Here is a 21,801-nt window from a genome sequence, read left to right on the forward strand (position 1 = left end):
GTTTGCCCATGCCTGGCCTAGCCCAAATGAAGAGCCGCTAGTGCACATGCGCAGGATCGCAGAGAGGTAAATATATCCCCGCTTGTCGGGGGAGGTTTCAGGGTAGCCAGTGCTGGATTCCTCCAAGCTTCAGAGGTTGGGGAAGCCTCATTTGGACCCTGAGGCTTCCCCCTCCCGAGGTAAGTATCCACTAGAGGCAGGGGCGTAACAATAGAGGGTGCAAGGGATGCAGCCGCAGGGGGGCCCAGAAACCACAGGGGGCCCCGTCCTGAGAGACTGACAACTAAGGACAAGGAGAGAAAAAACGTTCTGCTTTTACAATTGTTTTAATGACTGCATCTGCTCAGCCACTGATAATGAACCATACAAAGTTTTGTAGACAAAGATTTGTAGACAGTCCCTATCCAGTGTGCAGGGATGGGAGGGCCCCATCCAATTTTGCAGGGGGCCCTGACTAGAGGGTTTTTTTTGTTACATGTTCTCTTTAATACATATACTAAATGTATAAGCTATAGCAATAACTGACTATTTTGTTTCATTAGGTTGGTGTACTTCACTGCTGTCTGCTAAATAAGTGACATTATGTTAGTTCTAGTTACACAAAGGCTTCAACTGAACTTGCCTGTAACCAAACACATAAGAACAATAACAGAATGACATCAGCAGCACTCCAACACAATGACAGAACCATTATTTATTGCCTGTGTTTATTGTTCTTGGTCCTCTAGCCAATATGCTGCAGGCTGCATCTCCCAGTATGTATGATTCTCGCTGCACGCCACTATTTCACTGCACTGTAGGAGCAGATGTTGGGCTGTATGCTTACCTCCATTTGTCTGCAGTGCAGGGATGACTGGTAGCAGCACACACTGCAGGGACAGCATGTCACTACTATTTCACTGCACTGTAGGAGCAGATATTGGGCTGTATGCTTACCTCCATTTGTCTGCAGTGCAGGAATGACCGGTAGCAGCACAAACTGCAGTGACAGCAGGTCACTGCTATTTCACTGCACTGTGGGAGCAGATGTGCTGTATGCTTACCTCCATTTGTCTGCAGTGCAGGAATGACCGGTAGCAGCACACACTGCAGGGACAACATGTCACTGCTATTTCACTGCACTGTGGGAGCAGATGTTGTGCTGTATGCTTACCTCCATTTGTCTGCAGTGCAGGGATGACCGGTAGCAGCACATACTGCAGGGACAGCATGTCACTGCTTATCTTTATGGTGCCAGACAGCAAACCTCCAAAATAGTTGATATACCTGCGCACAAAGATAAGATAGGTTTAGCAATATTTTACATAACGTAGCTGCATTGGTGTAGCTAGAGATCATGTGGCTCCATAGCAAAACTATCATGGGGCCCTCAGATGTAGGTACTTTTAAGCAATGCCACCTGCCCCTACCCTATGGAAATGAGTTAACTGGGCAATTTACATTCTCATGCAATCAGCACTGCATAAAGTTCATGGGCAGGGAGACAAAATCAGAGGGCGGAGAAACCCAAGAAAGTAGTGAATACATTGAACGATACAAGGGCGGTTGGGGGGTTATAGCAGACATTAATTGTGAGCTGTCCTGATGCTCACCGCTCCCCCCATTCTCCTTTTTGCCGCCTCCTGTTGCTGCAATTGCCCTGTGGCCTCGTCTTATGGACGGCTGGGTCGGGATCATGGTGGCTGCTGGCTATGACATGCAACCTCTGCCGGCATGCGTACATCACACGCATGCGCAGAGCGCTCCCGGCCGGGGGTTCCCGTACTGATGTACTCGTGCCAGCAGAGGTTGCGTGCAGCCCAGCCAGAAAGCTGCAATGCTCCCGACCCAGCCATACAGGAGACGGGGCAACTGCTGCAACAGGAGGCGGCAAAAAGGAGAACGGGGGGGGGGGGGGGGGGGGGGGAGCGGTGAGTATCAGGACAGCTCACCATACATGCCTGCTCCAACACCCCTCTCCCCCCTCTCCACGTTTCTCATCTGTGTTAGTGCTCTCTGCTCTGCACTGCTTTCACCACTTAAAGAGAACCTGTACTGAGTAAAAATATTTAAAATAAACACATGAGGTAACTTCAAATGAACATTACATAGTTACCTTGCCATCAGTTCCTCTCAGAAGCTCATTTTCTTCTGACAATAATCCCTTCCAGTTCTGAAAACATTTTGTCAGAACTGAAATATATCAGTTGCTGTCAGTAAAATATCAGTTGCTGTCAGTTATAGCTGAGAGGAAAACTGATGTACCAGGTAATGTCCATGTTTCCCTATGTCTCAAGTGGGCGATGTTACAGTTTAACTGTGTGCTGACCAGAAAGCTGTTATGGGGTAATGGCCATTTTCAAAATGGAGGACGGAAAATTCCCTTGATCACAGTGAACAAACAGGACGCATGACAAGAGAAAGACACCGAGGAGTAGACTACATGGAAGGTAAGTATGACTTGTGTATGCTTATTTTAACTTTTAATTTTCAGTTCAGGTTTTCTTAAAGTACCAGCGGTCTCTGCACCCTTAAGGACCAGAGACCGCTGGTACAATAACGACGAATCCCAACGAATCGCCGCATTTACCCGCCGCACGCTGGGATCCTCAGGACACCCACTCTGCCGTCTCTATGACGGCAGAGTCATGTGAGCCAGTCAGGAGCCGCTTTCATTGGCTCCTGACCGTGTCTATCAATGTAAGCCAATGGGAACAGCTTACATTGATAGACACAGCCAGAAGCCAATAAAATCGGCTCCTGACTGGCTCACATGGCTCTGCTGTCATAGAGACAGGCAGAGCAAGTGAGCTGCGACAGGACATGTCGAGGATTCAGCGGCGAGAGCGATGAAAACGGCGGATGCGCGCTGCGGCGGTGATTGAAATATATGCCTTGCCAGCCAGGTAACCACCAAAACAGGGCGTAGATTTCCATCACCTTGGTCCTTAAGTAGTCAAGTACCACTTGGGCCCCCTCTGCTCCAGAGTCCCATAGCAGCTGCTATGGCTTATGCTACGCCCCTGCTTAGCTGGGCGGGTCTATAACAATCTGTATTGCAGCAACAACTATTTTGTTACTCTGTCTTGGGTTTCAGAAGCACTCAGGTATTCTCTCGTTTAATATGCCAATTTGAGCAATTTTCCATTATGCAAGATTAATTAATTACTTATTAACAGGAAATGTGACTTTCAGCCAAGTTAATCAATTGTAATGTACTTTTTCCCCATTTAGATTAAACCTAAACTGACAAACACAAATGATAATTCCAGGTAATAGCTACTCTAAAGGTGACCATACACATCGATTTTCTCATTTGATTCTTTGCATATTTGATTCATCTGCTGGGAATCGATTCTCCAAAATGTCAGTGCAATCGATTTTTGATCCATTTTGACTCAATATCGATTGGACAGGATAGAAAATGTAACACGATCAAGGGCAGGGCAGGAAGCATTGGCAGATCGATGGGCCATAGCTTTGCACTGCATAGAACAGTGCAACTCTGAAGTGCAATCCATGTTCAATAGCTTCCCTGCTGGAATTATGGGAAATTGATGTGTATGGTAGGAATCAATTATTTTCAGAAAGGAATCGCTCGTTTTGGGACATTGGCTGGAAATCTATAGGTGTATGGCCAGCTTAAATGATGCTTACAGTTAAATAGACCATACAGCCATACTCTGCATTTTGAGTTTGTATCAAAAGTATTTTATTTACAAAAATCTTTCTTACATTATTCGATAATTTTGTCTTCTGTTATCACCAAAATTAAACATAAGCATATTGTACATGAATCAAACGTTTCTGGTAAATGATCAAGCTATTAAAGCAGTTGTTTTGAAACAGAACCTGAAGAGAAAGGAATATAGGGTCTGCCATCTTCATCCCCTTATAAACAATGTCAGCTGCCTGGCTGTCACGCCAAGCTTTTGACTTAAAGGACCACTATCATGAAAAAAGTAGGCAGTTAAAATCTGACAGAACTGACAGGTTTTGTGCCAGTCCATCTCCTCATGGGGGATTCTCTGGGTTTTCTTTGTTTTCAACAGCATTTCCTGACCAGCAGTTTAACTGCCAAACAGTAAGATACCAGCCAGCCTACCTACTAACTTGCACACTATTTTTGTCAGTTAGACTTCGCAACTGGTGTTCAGGAGATGGTTCTGTCAGATTTTAACTGCCTACTTTTTTCACGATAGTGGTCCTTTAAAGCGGAATATAACCCTGCATTTCAACTTTGCTCTAAAACATTATTTACAGCATATTATATGCAAAAAGCATTTTTTTTTTTACTAGATCAGCATTGGAAGGGTTAAACACAGAGGTTTAAAGTTCAGTGGAGAGCTATGCAGAAGTTCAGATTGTTACATTCTATTTAGTTATATGTATCTATTGAGAAATGTTACACACTCTTTGGCTGTCCTCCAACTCCTTCTCAGTCAGAGAGATGACTCACATTTAACACTTAGATACATTTATGTAAACAAAATGTATCTATGTCAGCTTCGGATGCGTCTGCAGAAATCTCCAGGAACTTTAAAGCACTGTGTAACCCTTCCAATGCTGGTCTAGTAAAAAAAAAAATGCTGGTTGCATATAATATACTGTAAATAATGTTTTAGAGCAAAGTTGAAATGCAGGGTTATATTCCGCTTTAAAGAGGAACTCCAGTGAAAATAATGTAATAAAAAAGTGCTTCATTTTTACAATAATTATGTATAAATGGTTTAGTCAGTGTTTGCCCGTTGTAAAATATTTAAAATCTCTGATTTATATTCTGACATTTATTACATGGTGACATTTTTACTGCTGGCAGGTGATGTAGCTGCTGCTTGCTGTTTTGGTAGTTGGAAACAGCTGTAAACAGCTATTTCCCACAAGGCAACAGGTTTTACAAACAGGAAACTGCCAAAAGTACCTCGGTACTCAGAGCTTCTTGTGGGAAGGGTTTCACCACAATATCAGTCACACAGCGCCCCCTGATGGCCTGTTTGTGAAAAGGAATAGATTTCTCATGTAAAAGGGGTTATCAGCCCTTCTTGGTCAGAGTTTCTCTTTAAGTTGTTTTTTGAGTCACACACCTGCTACAAGTATGCAGCTACTGGGATCAGACCAGAGTCAGTATCTGTCCAGCATGCTCATTCTGGGCCACTGACTTGTAGTATTAATGGCAGAGCTTCAGCCTCAGTATTCCTTTTAGAAACTGAAAATGAGCCGTGTGTGGCCACCATTTCACAAAACAACATGTAATTCAATATATCATAATTCTTAAAATGGGTATATTATATCTCTTAGTACCATTACAATAGAGCAAATGTGTCAGAATAAGTTGACCTATTCAGATAGATAGTAGGCAGGTGTAATATTGCTAAATCATAGCCATAGGTTTTACCAGCACACAACCACAACGCTTACTGTATACTGTGGCTATTTCAAAAAACATTTGTGAAAAGTCTGCATTCATTAAAGATCACATTCAGACACTGCACATTTTACTAAATCTTCCAGTAACCATCAGTTCGGTCCAATATGATACAGGGGAAGGTTGCAAACTTTCATTCATGTTGACTGATCCTTCGTAAGCCTGCAGGTCAGCATCTGTAGTACTGGCAGGCAATGCAACGAGGTTAACAGCCACAAAACTGTCATAGCCATGACTAAAACAGCCAAGAAATTGTCATAGGCTGAAACAGCCAGCAAACTGTCAAAGCCATGCCTAAAACAGCCAGGACAATTTATAGGTATAGCTAAAACAGCCAGGAAACTGTCATAGCCATGGCTAAGCAAAAAAATTGGAGGAAGCATGAAAAGTCTGGCACTATAGTTTTAATATCAGCAAGTGTGGAGCAGTGCAAAAAAGTGACGAAATGCATGAGTGGCACAACATGCAGTAAAATGCAGCATAGTTTTTGTAGAATAAACTTGCAAATGCTAAAATGCTGTACCTGGGTGTAGGGAGGTGGCAGGTGTGGGCGCCAAAATTAGGCCGTGCACCATTTTGGCGCCCACACCTGCCACCTCCCTACACCCAGGTACAGCATTTTAGCATTTGCAAGTTTATTCTACAAAACTACGCTGCATGTCAGATTTTATTGCATGTTGTGCAACTCATGCATTTTGTCACTTTTTTGCACTGCTCCACACTTGCTGATATTAAAACAATTGTGCCAGACTTTTCATGCTTCCTCCAATTTTTTTGCATAAACTTTGTCTCTCTGTCTCGAGCACATAGTTTACCTGGGTGTCTTTTCAACTTGCCTGCTTAAATACAGCATAACCCGAGTGCCTGCCAGCTCTCCTACATTCTATAGCCATGGCTAAAACAGCCAGGAAACTGTCATAGCCATGGCAAAAAAGACAGGAAATGGTCATAGTCATGACTTAAACAGCCAAGAAACCCGTCATAGCTGTGGTTAAAACAGCCTGGAAACATCATAGCCATGGCTAAAAGAGACAGGAAACTGTCATAGCCATGGTTAAAACAGCCAGGAAACTGTCATAGCCACGGCTAAAAACATCACACTGGGAGAGATTTCACTTCAATATCAGCCACACAGATGTCTCTGGTGAACACACAAAAAGTAAATATATTTAGTGGAAAAAGGAGTATCGGCTACTAACTAGGATGAAGTTCACTCCTGGGTTAAAGTTGGCCTCTAAGCAGCAAGGATCCCATTTCTATTTCATATACTGGCCTAGAACTCTCCCTGTCCCGGCTGTCAGGAAACAAGTGAAACTGTATTTCTGCCAATTTTTGTCACAGGAAACCGGATCAGTGAAAAGCTTTTTCTGTAGGTCCTGATAACAGGATATATGGCAATGAAGTATTCTCTGCTACAACAGGAAGAGCTCCTGATTTCCCAGTTACATGCTAAGAAAACATGAGTGAAGGCACCGGGCACTGTCTGTGAGCCAGGAATAATGATAGGAGTGGTGGGATCAGAAAGGTTACCAGCCACCCCTCACTGACCTGCGCTGGGATGGATGAAGCGATGAAGAGACCTTATCTTCACAGAACTTTCTCATGGCCAGAGTGCTGAGGGCCTGATCCACACTGCAAGCAGGAAAGCCAGCATTAGATTATCAGCTGAGGAAGGAAGGAGAGTCACCAACATCCCACAATGCACTGCAGCATGGCAGGTGGAAATCATTCACAGCTTCAACATAACAGAAAAGACAAAACACAACTACACAATACAACGTCCTATGTACAAACAGCATTCCAAAGAGTACAAACACAATAAAAAGGTGAAATGACTGCTAATTCCCCAAGTTCTTGCTTACAGCTTTGCTCTTGTAGTGAAACTATAGACTAGGTATGGTCAATGAGATGCAAATAATTCATTATGCAAATTGTGCATGCAAATGTATGCAGCTTGAAAATAAACCAATCAAATCCTGGTAAAATTCGAATGGTCCAGTATTAAGCCACATCAATTTGCATAAACTCAAAATTATTTGCATCTCACTGATCATACCTACTCTAGACTGATAGCTACAGTGTTAAAATACTGTACAAATTTACCTTACAAAGATTTGAAATTAAATGTTGGTCCTTCACATTTGTGTTTCACGCACCATGTCTACACAAGTACAGCCAATCAGGGGACACTATTATTTCATCAATGGTTTGTGTGTCAAACGTATGCTTACTGTCCAATGAATGACCATCATGACATTTCCAATTCAGTGTCCAATCAGTAGAGAGGTGGAAGAGGAAATGCTAAAGCAAAAACTGCTGTGACATGGCTATCTGCCTATGCAGTGTGGTGGAGTTATGTGGATTAAAAGACTGGGTGGATTGAGCTACAGATGTGTGTAAAATCAAGTGGCTGCCTAATATTATTATTATTATTATTTAGTATTTATATAGTGCCGACATATTACGCAGCGCTGTACAGTATATATATATATATATATATATATATATATATATATATATATATATATATATATATATATATATATATATATATATATATATATTGTCACTAACTGTCCCTCAAAGGAGCTCACAATCTAATCCCTACCATTGCCATATGTCTATATTATGTAGTGTAAGTACTGTAGTCTAGGGCCAATTTTTAGGGGGAGCCAATTAACTTATCCGTATGTTTTTGGAATGTGGGAGGAAATCGGAGTGCCCGGAGGAAACCCACACAGACTCGGAGAGAACATACAAACTCTTTGCAGATAGTGCCCTGGCTGGGATTCGAACCAGGGACCCAGCGCTGCAAGGCGAGGGAGCTAACCACTACGCCACCGTGAAGCCCAATACTGGGGAATCATCAAGCTAACTGGGGGCACATCGGGCTATCTAAATTGTGCAGGTCTGGCAAATACAGGGGGCACATCTGGCTAACTATACTGGAGTGCCAACATACTTATTACTGGGTGCACATTTGCTACCTATACTGGGGCAGGCACAATTCGGGAGGGGAGGGGGGTGGATGCACATGTGTAGCGCAAATTACTTGGGCCAGAAGTTCAGCATGACAGCCACATAGCAGAACATTTCTGAAGTCTGCGAGTCGTTGCTACAGATGTGGATTAATCCTATTCTGTCACATGTGCAGCTCTGTTGGCTGCATCAGCTGTACATTCTGGGCTGTGTTTAATTAACCTAAAAGGGATCATCATTTTATGTTTGCTCATTGCTTTCGTCTTTTCGTAGGTCCTTAGGAGTCTTACGAAACATGGCTAAATGCAGGCTGAAGAAGTACACATCAGCAAATCATTCAGCTGGGCACAGAGGTCTGCAGCGATTATGACAATATTTCCTGAGCTCGCAGATAAGTGTGTGGTAGTTAACAGAGTTAACAATCAGTATTAGAAGGAGGTTAGTGTGTTTTGAGAGTGTACGATCAGGTTAGGACAGTCCTATGCTAATTAAACTTCAAGATCAGCTTTAGGCATAGTTTTAGTTTTAGGTATAAGGTTCGTGTTACGCTTTCAATTAGCCAAACAGAGGGTAAGTTAAAATAACATTTTATGAATTCAGAACGAGGGGTGTCCGGTTGATAAAATTCGGGTGACAAACCTCTGGAACCAGGACAGGAAAAAGGAAACAGAAAACACTAAGTTGTGCCAGATAGTGTAGTATTTCCAGGCAATGAAATAATGTGTGAAAAAAAGGCACTCCCAGTGCGTGCAGCTGCATAAGACAATGTACTGTAGACCTGAAGAAGTGGGCAGGTCCTGCAAAATGCGTGGTCCTTTCCTGTGTCCAATAAAATTATTATCGTTAAACCTCCTACCTGAGGTAAGACTGTTTCATTACCCATGTTTACCCATTGCATACTCCCAATTTGTGTATTAATTCAGAATGATTGTACCCAACATTTCAAGGCAAAGCAACACTCCTTTTTCAAGGAGGTTATAATCAAAGGCCCACACTTGGGCCTCCAAACACTCACCAAATGATATACACATAAAAGTAGTGCATGCTGGAACCCTCTATTTTGCAAGTTATGAGTTGTGTGGATGTCAACAATCACTTGCCAGCATTGTGCACCCGACTCCCTAAGGGAAAAGAGGCCAAGGCTCATCTTCTTGTTAAATAGGCTTAAAGTTAGGCGGCTGGTTAGTGCTTGACTACTCATTGGCTACATGATTAAAGGGGAACTGAAGTAAGAGGTATACGGAGGCTACCATATTTATTTCCTTTTAATCAATACCAGTTGCCTGGCGCTGGCAGCCCTGCTGGTCTATTTGTCTGCAGTAGTATCTGAATAACACCAGAAACAAGCATTCAGCTAGACTTGTCAGATCTGACTTTAAAGTCTGATTATGGGCTATGGATAATAGTATTAGAGGCAGAGGATCAGCAGGGCTGTCAGGCAACTGGTATTGATTAAAAGGAAATAAATATGGCAGCCTCCGTATACCTCTTACTTCAGTTCCCCTTTAAAGTTCATGTTAGGTATAGTTAGAGGTGACTGCTTAGTTTTAGATGAAGAAGGCTGAAAGTTAGTCAGATTCAGGGTCAGAGATCCACTCCCTCAGGCGACATCGCAGGGCCAAGGCTGTACAGATGTGTCTCCCGCTTGCGAGTGACGCGTTTGGTTCTATGCAGGAATGGGGGGGGGGTAGCGGGGGATGCTAGGGCGGATTGATGGCAAAGCAATCAGGGGGCATCAGGGGCTGCCATACACAATTTGCGGCTGAAGTGGTCATTACTGGCTTCCTCGGATGAATTTCATCTGGCGTATACATGGACCTTCAGGGTCCCCCGCTATTTGCCAGCAACCTTCAGGGTATATGTAAAGCTGATGAGTAACAACTAACATGCAATATCCATAGGAAACCATTGGCTTTATTGGCACAGCACAGTGAATCTGCCTAGGTGAACTTATTCTGCAAATAGAACATTCACTTTGAATTTCAGGAATAAACTTTCATAAACACAAAGGAAGCAGCTATGCTTGCAGCGACGTACCTTGCAGACACCTTGCTGTAGTGCATGTAGGAAGCAATGACCACTCCTGTCTTGCCTTGATTTCCCTGATACAAAAAGAGAGAGAAATAAATTCCTGTATCAAAGGTAGCACTGCAGGCAATAATCATCCATTCATTATACTACAATCATATCTAGAGTCATTCTCATGTGTGATCGGATCCAGTGCGTACCTTGCAGTGTAGAACCACAACATGCTGAGGGTCTGAGTTCAGCCAGGCCTCCATTGCTTTACAGATAGAACAGATGATGTCCAGTGGAGGAGCGTGGCCATCTGGCCAGAAGAAGTCCTGAACCTAAAGACACAAAGATGGGTGGAAGCTGTGTGAGAAGTTTTCATACACTATGATGCTTCTAGCTAGATATAGACTTGTCTCACATGACAAGTATGATCCAAATACTACAGGTCTTTCCCAGCAGAAACCACTGCACAAACATTATTAATATTATTATTTATTTATAAAGCGCCAACATATTCCGTGGCGCTGTACAATGTAAGAAAACAAACAAGGGATACATAATGATACAGACAATGATATACATCAAATATGAACACTGATACAAGATACAGCACTGCTGATTACAATTTGATTTAACATGATGACTAAAATGTATAAATGTCTAACAGTGTGCAAGCAATTAAATAACAGTCCATGACACAAAAGGGTGAGAGCCCTGCCCTTGCGAGCTTACAAACTAAAGGAATGGGGTGGAAACAAGAGGTGGGGATGTATACAGTATATGAACAGGCAGTGCGCAATTAGGTTATTTAGTGGGTGCATGGCCTAAGCTAGAGAATATGCTTGTCGGAAAAGGTGGGTTTTGAGGGAGCGTTTAAAGATTTCAAAGGTGGGAGAGTGGCGGATGTGTTGGGGAAGGGCATTCCAGAGGAGGGGTGAGGCACGTGAGAAGTCTTGTACACGTGAATGTGAGGAGGTAATTGTAGAAGAGGATAGAAGAAGCTCGTGTGCAGATCTGAGATTGCGGTTGGGTTGGTATCTGGAGACTAGTGAGGAGATGTACAGGGGAGAGAGATTGTGGAGAGCTTTGTAGGTTAGGGTTAAGAGTTTGAACTGATTCCTCTCATTAATTGGTAGCCAGTGAAGAGCTTGACAGAGAGGGTCAGCAGCTATCTTCTATAAAGATGGGTAGAGAGGAATTTAGAATACCTCACAATGCATGCAATGGAGATAAACCAGAGAAATCCAACCAGGCCAATCTCAATTTTACTTGACCACTGTCGGTGCAAGTGGTTAGGTAGGATCAATGTCACCTAAAGTCATCCATTAGTGTGCAATGACTTAATAGGGAGACATTCAAGGCCCGTACACATCTGTGACTGACGTCACCGATCGAGGATCGTGACCCAATCTTTTGGGTGACATTGCTGGGCCAACACCGTACAAAAAATATGTATAGAGCTTAAAGGAGAGCTCCAAAAAGTGCCAGTAGACTGGTGGTCTCTGAGTTTGATTATCATCTGTACCAGTGACTCAAGAGACAAGCGCTAACTAGAGAAACAGAGGAGCAGATTCTGGCTGTGTTCCCACTTGAGAGTAAAACGAACATTTATACTTGGGGGTGGCTAGGCAAGTGGCATCCATCTTGTCCGTTGTTTGCTGCAATATTACTCACTGTTAGCGCCACACATGCAATCGAGCACTTTTGAACGAGATCTTTCCAGCATGTTCGATCGACGCATCATTTAAGCATGCTTGTTGCTGCACCGGTTTTCGTTCGATTCGATAAAATTATCGAGACAGATGATCAAACAGGCCACAAAATTGCTAGATGTGTAGGCAGATTTATTGTGCTACTTTTTGCTATCTATCCATCTAATTCTACACAGGACAGCTTGATCAGTTTGTAGATTCACTGAACTAATACGCAGGTGATGGATTGTACAACCCTGTCCACAAAGGGCAGTTCTTTTCTTTCCTAAAACATACACCGTTTTTTGTAAACTGTGACTCAGCACTACAGCTTAATAACAATTGTTGGAAATGACCAATCTTGCCCAATTCAGGCAGCTGTTTCCTGGACAGACATGCTGCTTGGCGATCAGCTATGCAGCATGTTCTTCCCTATGGAAAGCTGCTGAAGCCTGCAACAAGTGCTCACCCAAAATATCAAAGCTGAAAGAATGCACAAGACCTAAACGTGCCCATACACAAAAGGATTAACATTAGAAGGTTGTAGAGATGAACTAGCTGATGTATGTAACACGACGGCAAAGACCAGAGATATAAGTTATGGACAAACAGGACAAGGGCTGACTATTATATAATTCCACATATGTGGCTGCCAAATATATGCATTACATATCGTGACTCAGTCTGCTAGATGAGCCCTCTATTACATACATCCATTATATTTACCTTGGGGTTGAGTTTACGAATATCATGCCGTTTCCTTGATAAGTTGAAAAGCTGTAAAGTAAAGCATACTAGTTAGAGATCAAAAATGCATCCTATTGAAGTTAAAAAAATAGCCGAATACAATGAAGATACTTTTTTTTTTTTATTAAAGTGGACCTGAACTCTCGCACAGGACAGAAGGAAAACAGAGAGAAATGCACCCCGTATGTATATAATTTAGCCTGTCTAATTCCCCCTCAGCTGTGACTAATCACAACTGTAATTTGATTCTCAGTTGTATCAGCTCAGGAATCTCAGGATATTAACAATATGTCTGCTTCCATTAAAGCATAAAGTAGACCTACTGCAGATGTATTGCAGGATTTGTACCAGCTGTAACAAAGACATTTTTCTTTAAAGGTTATTATGGTGTTGCGTATTTTTAGAGCAAAGAGGAAGTACTGAGTTCAGATCCGCTTTAAATGATACCCGAACTGACATGTGACATGATGAGATAGACATGTGTATGTACAGTGCCTAGCACACAAAGAACTATGCTGTGTTACTTTTTTTTCTTTCTCTGCCTGAATGAGTTAAATATCAGGTATGTAAGTGGCTGACTCAGTCCTGACTCAGAAAGGAAGTGACTACATAGTGACCTTCACTGATAAGAAATTCCGCTTTTTTACCTCTTTCTTGCTCTCAGAAGCCATTTTCTGCTAGGAAAGTGTGTTATAGTTGGAATTTCTTATCAGTGAGGGTCACACTGTAGTCACTTCCTGTCTGAGTCAGGACTGAGTCAGCCACTTGCATACCTAATATTTAACTCTTTCAGGCAGAGAAAGAAAACAAAGGAACACAGCATAGTTATTTGTGTGCTAGGCACTGTACATACACGTCTATCTCATCATGTCACATGTCACTTCGGGTATCCTTTAAGTAAGCACATAATAATAGAATGGCTGTCAGAAAGAAAGTCACATGAGGCATGCACTAATCACAATGGAGATAAAACCTGCTTCCCTCTCTGGTACTGGATCAATTTGCGGTCTCCCCTACTGTTGATTTTGAATACTATATGGAGCTAGAATCACCTTTTTCAAGTACAAGAGACCTCAATTACATTCTTCCCTTGGCACCTTCTGTGACATAGAATCAGAGATGGGCCATTATTGGCCATAAAGAGGCGTGTGGGTGGCAGAGCTGTGCTATGGTACAAGCAGGTACTGCAGTGTGTCCTTTTCTTCCACAAAGGCGGTGGTGAGAAACAACAGACTGCAGGTTATTTACCACCTTATCTGATACATCAATAATCCAAGCGAGAGAAGGCAGTGCCAGCTTGGCAACGGTCACCCGAGGCGTATGACATGCTTTCGAGAGCATTTAATAAAAAGTACAATGTTTCCTTCTTAAAGAGGAAGGTATTTGCAAGTTCATGAATATGCAAATCACTAATTAAAGTGTACCTGGGACGCATGGTCAAAAGGTTTTTTACTTACCCGAGGCTTCTTCCAGCACCTGTAAGTCTGTCTGTTCCGTCTTCCCGCTCCCCTCAGTTGAGGTGTTGTCGGCCCTGTCCTTGGATGAGTTGTGGACTACTGTTGTAGACAAGTGCACCACCCAGTTGTGCTCAGGAGTTGGGAGCGTACTGTGCATGAGCACTCTGTTAAGACTGTAACTAGGCTTCCGCAAAACGCACCTGGCCAAGGGAGTGCAATGGAGGACTCAGGACACATGCGGGCCAGAACAGCCCATGCACAGCCGCCCGCAACTCAGCCAAATTGCGGATTTCACAGCGGCACACCGGTAGGGAAGAGAAGGATATTGAGAAAACAGACGGACTACAGTGGGCTGGCGGAAGCACCGGGTAAATTTAAAAAAAACAAAAACCTTTCTTCTCAAAATCATCTCAGATTTCAGTTAATGGCCCCGAAAAGGCCAGTCATACATATACAACCATTATATAATCCACTCAGCTGTAGCCACCTGCTGGTTGCACATGACATCTGTGAGTGCGAAGAGGAGCAGAGATTCCCACCAAACCTTTTAGATTTACCCTGAAGCAGCAGACAGATTGTTGCCTAGAGCAACGTGTGCCTTGATAAATGGGCCCTGGGTGGCTCCAAAACGTTGGCTTATTTGCATGATAACAAAGATAATTCTTGAATGTGCTAGCTTCTTCATATCCATCAAATAATCCAACTGCAGACAGCTGTTTTGTATATTCACTCACTGTGATGGAACAAAAAAAAATTACGAGGCCAACTTCCTGCTCACATGAAATTGAATATGTGCAAATACCTTCTGCTTTAGGAAATACAACTGTACTAGGAATAGGTTATCCATGGGGTGGTTCTGATTCACCATGGCTTATCTGGGTACTTTGTAACATTTAAAAAAAAAAACTTCTGTATCACTCCAGAAACAAGACAAGGAACACTTTAATTGCGCCTTTCTCCTGGGGTACTCAAAGTGCTTGAGCCGCAGCCACTAGGGTGTGCTCAGTAGACAGTAGCAGTATATTGAGTCTTGCCCAAGGTCTCCTTACTATATAGGTGCTGGCTTACTGTGCAAGAAGAGCTAGTATTCGAAACCCAGGTCGCCTGTGTCAGAGGCAGAGCCCTTAACGAGCACACTATTTAGCCACTGTACACTATCCAGCCACTGTCCTTTGCACAGTTCTGGTGGTAGAGTGCACAATACAGCACTACCCAATGACTTCAAATCTTTTTCAAGAGTTTTGATGAAAAATGCTCTTTTTATATATTTTAGTAACTAGAGCAGTGCAGTGTCAGTAATTACCAGGTATTTGTCCTCATGTTTGGATCTTAGCATGCTGGCCACTTCTCGCAGATTGCTCCGGTAGCGCTGCTCCTCCAGGTTAGTGGGAAAGAAAACGCTAATAATGCGTTCCGTTATGTACGTCAGATCCAGGTCATAGCTGCGCTGGATGACATGATCCAGGCTGAAACTCCTGCATTAGTGAAGAAAGACACATGCGCAGAATTAAATGCTGAGCTCTTAATATAACTCATACCTCCCAACTTTTTGAGTAAAGTTTGAAGGACTCTTTCCTCGCCCAGCCACACCCCTAGTCAGGCATATATATGAAATACATTCATTTGAAGGTTGAGAACAAAGTTTAGAGTCAATTTCAAACATTTTTCAGTAGAAACACCCATATATTTACTCAGATCTGTACATCATGCCTGAAAGAGGCATACATATTGTACGGCCGTCGGTGAGTTGGGCACCAGGAGAGCCGAATGATGACTCTCTCTGCTGCGGTAACATCCCCCTACGGCATTAACCTGTTGCCGACTGCTCCACGCCAATTGGCGTGAGCAGTGCGGCAGCCCCAGGACTGCTCCACGCTGATTGGTGTGAACGGGGCTAGCAGAAGATCGCGTGCACGATGCGCGCGCATCTCCTGCTTGGGGGGCGGAGCTCCACTCCGCCTTCAGTCTCCAAGCGGCAATTGCTGCTCGGGAGACTGTTAGACGGCACTTTGTACAGCGCTGCGATGAGCAGCAGCGCTGTACTGGGGACAAGAGAACGATCGGCTCTCATAGCCTGAAGCCTATGAGAGCCGATCACGTGATTGGCTGGGGTGAGGGAGGGAGGGGAATGGGGCAAAACAAAAAAAGTTAAATTTATTTAAAAATCTTTAATATAAATATTGATTAAAACATAAATAAACACTAGGGGGGGGGGGGGGGGGGCGATCAGACCCCAGCAACAGAGAGCTCTGTTGCTGGAGGGAAAAGGAGGGGGGGAAATCACTTGTGTGCTGAGTTGTGCGGCCCTGCAGCTTTGCCTTAAAGCTGCAGTGGGCCAATTAAGTGAAAATGGTCTGGTCACTAGGGGTTAACGCCGCAGTCCTCAAGTGGTTAAATACTATTCCCCCTCCGAGTCATTGCAACTCAGAATAAGATGCAATTCCGGGTCCGGCAACTGACGGAGTCCCAAATTACTGTTACACAACCCGCGCAGCATTACATTGCTGCTATCGGGTGCCTGGTTTTGGTGCCTGGTGGCAAGTTCTGTGTGTCAAAACTACCTGCTTCCTGAAAGAGGGACACACAAGAAAGAAAGGACAGAGGGATTGTGTTCCCAAAGAGGGACTGTCCCACCAAAAAAGGGACAGTTAGGAGCGATGCAAACTTGTGTATTCTTGGATGAATTGAGCAAGCCAGAAGAAACACACAGACAATGCCATGCAAATGTGAAAAACATCAATACTCTCTTATTGCCACACATATTACAAGAGCCGGTAGTACAATGTGAGCTGGTCTCTCCCATCATTTGTGGTCACTGCAACCAACAAAACTTACTTCATTTCATGCCAGGAAAGAAAAAAGCGTGGGTTTGCAGCTAGCGAGTTACTCCGGCTCACACTTGGGGTAATTGTTTGTTCTTTTAGTGAACGTTTCCATTTTAAATGCAGTAATAACTCTATAAGTAACACCAGATCACGGCTAGATGAAATTATTTACTAAACTACATCGTTTCCTCACCTTGGCAGGGAGCTCCGCTGCTTCACACTGATGGATTTTGTGGACCCCTGCAAATTGAAAAAAAAAAAAAAAAGTCAAAGGGTAGTAATAGAAAAGCACAATAATTGAACTAGAACTCACATACTCATTAATATATACAGAATGGTCCAGAATCAGGAAAAAAGGGCACCGCCATAGGCCCCTGTGATAAACGCAGCAATTTGCAACAAAGAAGGTAAATTTCAGAGTATGGAGGCGCCACCGCAAAGGCTCAATTTGCAGCAAAGAAGGTACCGTAAATTTTGACACCCAATAGAATGAGGCATGCAGATATGCAAATTGTGGCATTGTATAGCGGAGGCAGAGAATCAAAACGTACTTTCTTTGCCACAAATCACAGCTCTGAGGTTAGGCACCACCGGGGAGGTTAGGGTTAGGCACCACGAAAAGAGGAAGGTCTTATGGTTAGGCATCGATAGTGAAGGGGATCCGTGTGAGACTAGGGTAACATTTAGCCATAGTAAAATATCGGTAAAGATTACCGATATATCACTATTGGAATCCAGCAGTAGAATAATGCTAATTTTAGCGATATTCTAGTAGCGGCAATCCCCTGCGAGGGGTTGTTTTTTTTTTTATTTTTTTTTTATTTTTTACAGGTGCCATTTTTCCTATATGGACATTCTTATACTTCAGACTGGTCATTGCTGAATGTCAAATTTTAGGATTACAGAAACCTGGAATCCCTCATTTTAGGATGCTCAGTCATTTTACTTTGTAATTAAAAAAATAAGTTAAAAAATCTAAATTAATTATCTGACAACTGAACATTCTGGCTTTGTAAAAAAACATACCACAAAAGTGCCAAACTACATAAATGTGCTGAAAATTTAGCATCAACATGGATTTTTTAGCATCCCTATGACTAGGCCCGCACAGCCACTCTTAACCTATGTGTACAGAGCTTACTCTGCCCATCTCCATCCTGTGCTGCCAAAAAGTTAACTTTGTGACCAGCACTGCAGCTACAGAGAAACCGATCTCTTTGTCTAAAGAAGCATTTCATCCTTTCCAAACCCTACACAGTGTCTTTTTTAAAAGTTTTAAATAATAGAACAACAAAGACTTCTTCTTTCAGGCAGTGCAGGGTGAATGTGGGAAGGGCAAAATGTTTTATTACACACTGAGCAGAGAGGTAATGAGACCACTGCAGTGCTGGCCACAGAGAGTTGACCTCTCTCAGCAGAGGTAGGAGGGGGTCAAGTTAAGTCATTGCACTAGGGAAGTAATTCCCTTAACTCCCCCTTTTCCAGCAGCAGGGAGCAAAACAAGCACCATCAATATAGCCTAAAAAATGGGAGGCTAAAATAGGGCTTAAAAAACGGTACTTATGATATTTGTAGAGATTTCAGCCATAACAAAGTCTGAAAATTGGCAACAGTACTGGGCAGCATGCGATCGAGAATGTGCCACCCTCTGGTGATGTTAGGGACTGCATCTGAGGCCTTCTATGTCTAGAAAATTGACCGCAGCTGTTCTGAACTAAAGCAGCACTTCCACCACCTCCTGGGACCTTCCAGCACAGTTCCAAGCAGAATAGTGCCTGGCTTTCCAAGTTGACAAAACAATTCACTTAGGTCCTGTTCACAGTGGAGGGTTGCGTTGCAGAATAATCCTGCATGCCCATACTAATTCAATGGGTCTCTTCACAGTACTTCATTGGAATGGATCGCATTATTGTAACACGCTGCATGCAGGCTTTGTATTAAAGTTAATTAATATTACAGTCTATGTCCAGTCCCCATTGCAGTTCACACTCATAATGTGTGAGTTGTGCAATTGATCACTGTGAACTTAGCCTTAATGTTATCACATTTCAATAACAAGCAGAAGGAGGAGCAGGATATTAAAACAGAGATGTTTTATCTGAAATCTGCCCATTCTCATGGTCAACCTCTCTAAAATTCCCAGCCTCAAACCAAAGTTTACAGATAATCACACCATCCATCACATATAGTAGCCAAGGAATGACTAAATGTTTCCACCATGTTGAATATCCCCAAAAAACTTTGATTTATGGCTATTTGATATAAAATATGTATAAATATATCTATCCCCAGCAACATATCTTGATCATTAGTTTTTTAGTAAAGCAGCCTGTCCTGTGCTAATAAGGATCCTGTACATGTTTTTTTTGTACAAAGCGAGGAAAACAATAACACAATCTCTAGTTTTGGAGCCAATTGGGCACAACTATGTGCTCTGCTCCTCCTGTTTCCATGTTGCTCAGAACAGTACTGCAAAACGTTCAAGTGAAACATGGTTTGTGGTGTTTACCTAGGAACAGTGACAGAAGAGATCACGATAAAGCCAAAATGTCTTTAGAACTTGTAGCAGCTTCCTGCTGGGAAATTACCGGCTGACAATTGGAGGGTTTCGTAACCGAGTGGTCACAACAGTGCATGAAACACTATCACTGAGGACATACAGTATCTTATGGAATCAAGACTGGATTTTAATTGAGATCTTCTCTAATGTCTGGTACACACCATGCAATTTCCAGTCAGTCAATAATTTCTGACTGGTCTGATTTAAATTTCCGGTTGCTATTCTGATCACTTCTATACAAAATCGATCAGAAAAATACCCGGAAATCAGATTGGACCTGTGCCAATCACCTTTTCCCCTCCCCCTCAACCCTTCACCCCCAATCACACAGATTTTGACTGTTTCTTAGTCCCCAACACACTGTACAGAATAAATAATGGCATAATATGTATGGCTGAAAAGTTTCTTTTTCGCATGTTTACAAGTCAAAGAGTTTACACACCACCACGTACATTTGGAATGGCCGCGGCCAAATTTCGGCGCAGCCGGAAGATGGCTTACCGTCCTGCGTGGCATTAATATTATCCCCCCTCCCCCCAGCAGTTGCAATTCAGGGGGAATACGTAATTCAGGCACTAGCTATTGCTGGCGGCCAAATTACTTTTTCTATAGGCTAATTCAGCGCCCGAAGCGCTGCTCCGAAATTAGCCGATTCCTCCAGCACCATAGTAATTTATAGGCTCTTTAATGTACCATATTGCAGATACAAGCAATTCTGCAGCCACATACCACAGTTTCAGGTTATTCCCCCAAATTATGCAGTTGTAATTTATTAAAAAAAATAAAACCACTCCTGCCCCTTCTTACACATACTACACACCCATACCCCCTCAGGAAACCCATACACACCATAACTACCTACTTACTTATAGGAACTGCACAAAACACACCATTTATGTGCGCATAATTATTTCATTCTATTTTTGAACTAAGCACAGTCTTGTATTTTATATTTAGCAAGAATATGGGAGTTTGTTGTTTTTATAAGCACCAGTGAGAATTTTAGCGTATTTTTAGTGAAAACATTAATTTAATACATATTTACATGGATCACGAGACATGCTAAATTAACTGTACTGTATTATAGTTATACAAGTTCTCAGTTTTCAAAAAATATATATTTAATTCTTTGAAGAACTTTTAGACCGTAATGTGTATTTGTATAGCTCATGCGAAAAATGTCAAAACTGGCTCAGCCACCTGAGGTGCAATTTGGACACGAGAGCTTGGCATGAATGGGTTAAAGCTGTTAGATAGATTTGGGAAGCAGAAGGTGCTCATTAAGCACCCTTTGCACACTTCTCTTTTATTAGGCTGGGTTCACACATACTGTATGTACGGTTCTGTTTCAGTCCGGTCAGTTTTGCATCAGTTTTCTATCAGTTTTACCTGACTGAAACGGAAATGTACGAATTGTGTGTGTGGATTCAGCAATAGAAAACTGACAGGACAGGAACGGAAATTAACAGATTTAAGTGTGAACCATGCCATAGAAAACTCATACAAAACTGATGCAAACTGATAAAAACTAACAGGACAGGACTGGAATAGAACTGTACACCTTTTATGTGTGGACACTACCCTAGAAAACCCATACAAAACTGATAGGACAGGGCAGGCCTGAAACTGTACAGATTTATGAGTGAACCAAGCCATAGAAAACAAAACTGAAAACTGATGAAAACTGATTGATAGGACTAGAACAGAACACCTTTTATGTGTGAATCCAGCCTAAACGCTATCATCTTACAACCGTAAGATCTGTCTTAAGGAGGCCACTAATGATACAATTCACCAAACGATCTTTTATTTCCGATCCTACGTATGAATGATCGGGAACTATCATTCTGGACCACTAATGAACAAAAATATCCCAATCAGATTAATGAAATATATCCCGTTTTTGGATCGATACCTTTCAATCTGATCAGATTGGTTAGGAAATTTTCATCCGTTAGTGGTCCCAAACGATTGTTTTTGGTCGTTCAAACAACGGATTGGAAACAAAAGATTGTTTGGTGATTTGTATTGTTAGTGGCCACCTTTAGTACAGATCTAACTACATATATACAAATAACAGGCCTGAGCAAGAAAACGTTTCATGCTATATTTATGTTATTTA

The 21,801-nt window shown here is 42.6% G+C and overlaps 1 protein-coding gene across 2 annotated transcripts in view; it reads right to left on the minus strand.

Moving 5' to 3' along the window:
- Positions 1–21,801, minus strand: part of TNS2 (tensin 2) — a 250,519-nt gene that overhangs the window by 68,519 nt on the left and 160,199 nt on the right. Inside the window, exons 6-12 of one of the 2 annotated variants that reach the window (XM_068267236.1) lie at positions 17,313–17,359; positions 15,598–15,769; positions 12,817–12,867; positions 10,612–10,734; positions 10,421–10,485; positions 6,953–7,036; positions 1,154–1,266 (exon numbers count right to left, since the gene is read on the minus strand). In XM_068267236.1, coding sequence (XP_068123337.1) covers positions 1,154–1,266; positions 6,953–7,036; positions 10,421–10,485; positions 10,612–10,734; positions 12,817–12,867; positions 15,598–15,769; positions 17,313–17,359 — 655 coding nt within the window. Of the gene's footprint in view, positions 1–826; positions 889–1,153; positions 1,267–6,952; positions 7,037–10,420; positions 10,486–10,611; positions 10,735–12,816; positions 12,868–15,597; positions 15,770–17,312; positions 17,360–21,801 lie in introns of those variants that run through there. The other variant, XM_068267237.1, reaches the window with a different exon arrangement.

This window comes from Hyperolius riggenbachi, chromosome 2 (genome assembly GCF_040937935.1).
Source record: "Hyperolius riggenbachi isolate aHypRig1 chromosome 2, aHypRig1.pri, whole genome shotgun sequence".
NCBI lineage: Eukaryota > Metazoa > Chordata > Amphibia > Anura > Hyperoliidae > Hyperolius > Hyperolius riggenbachi.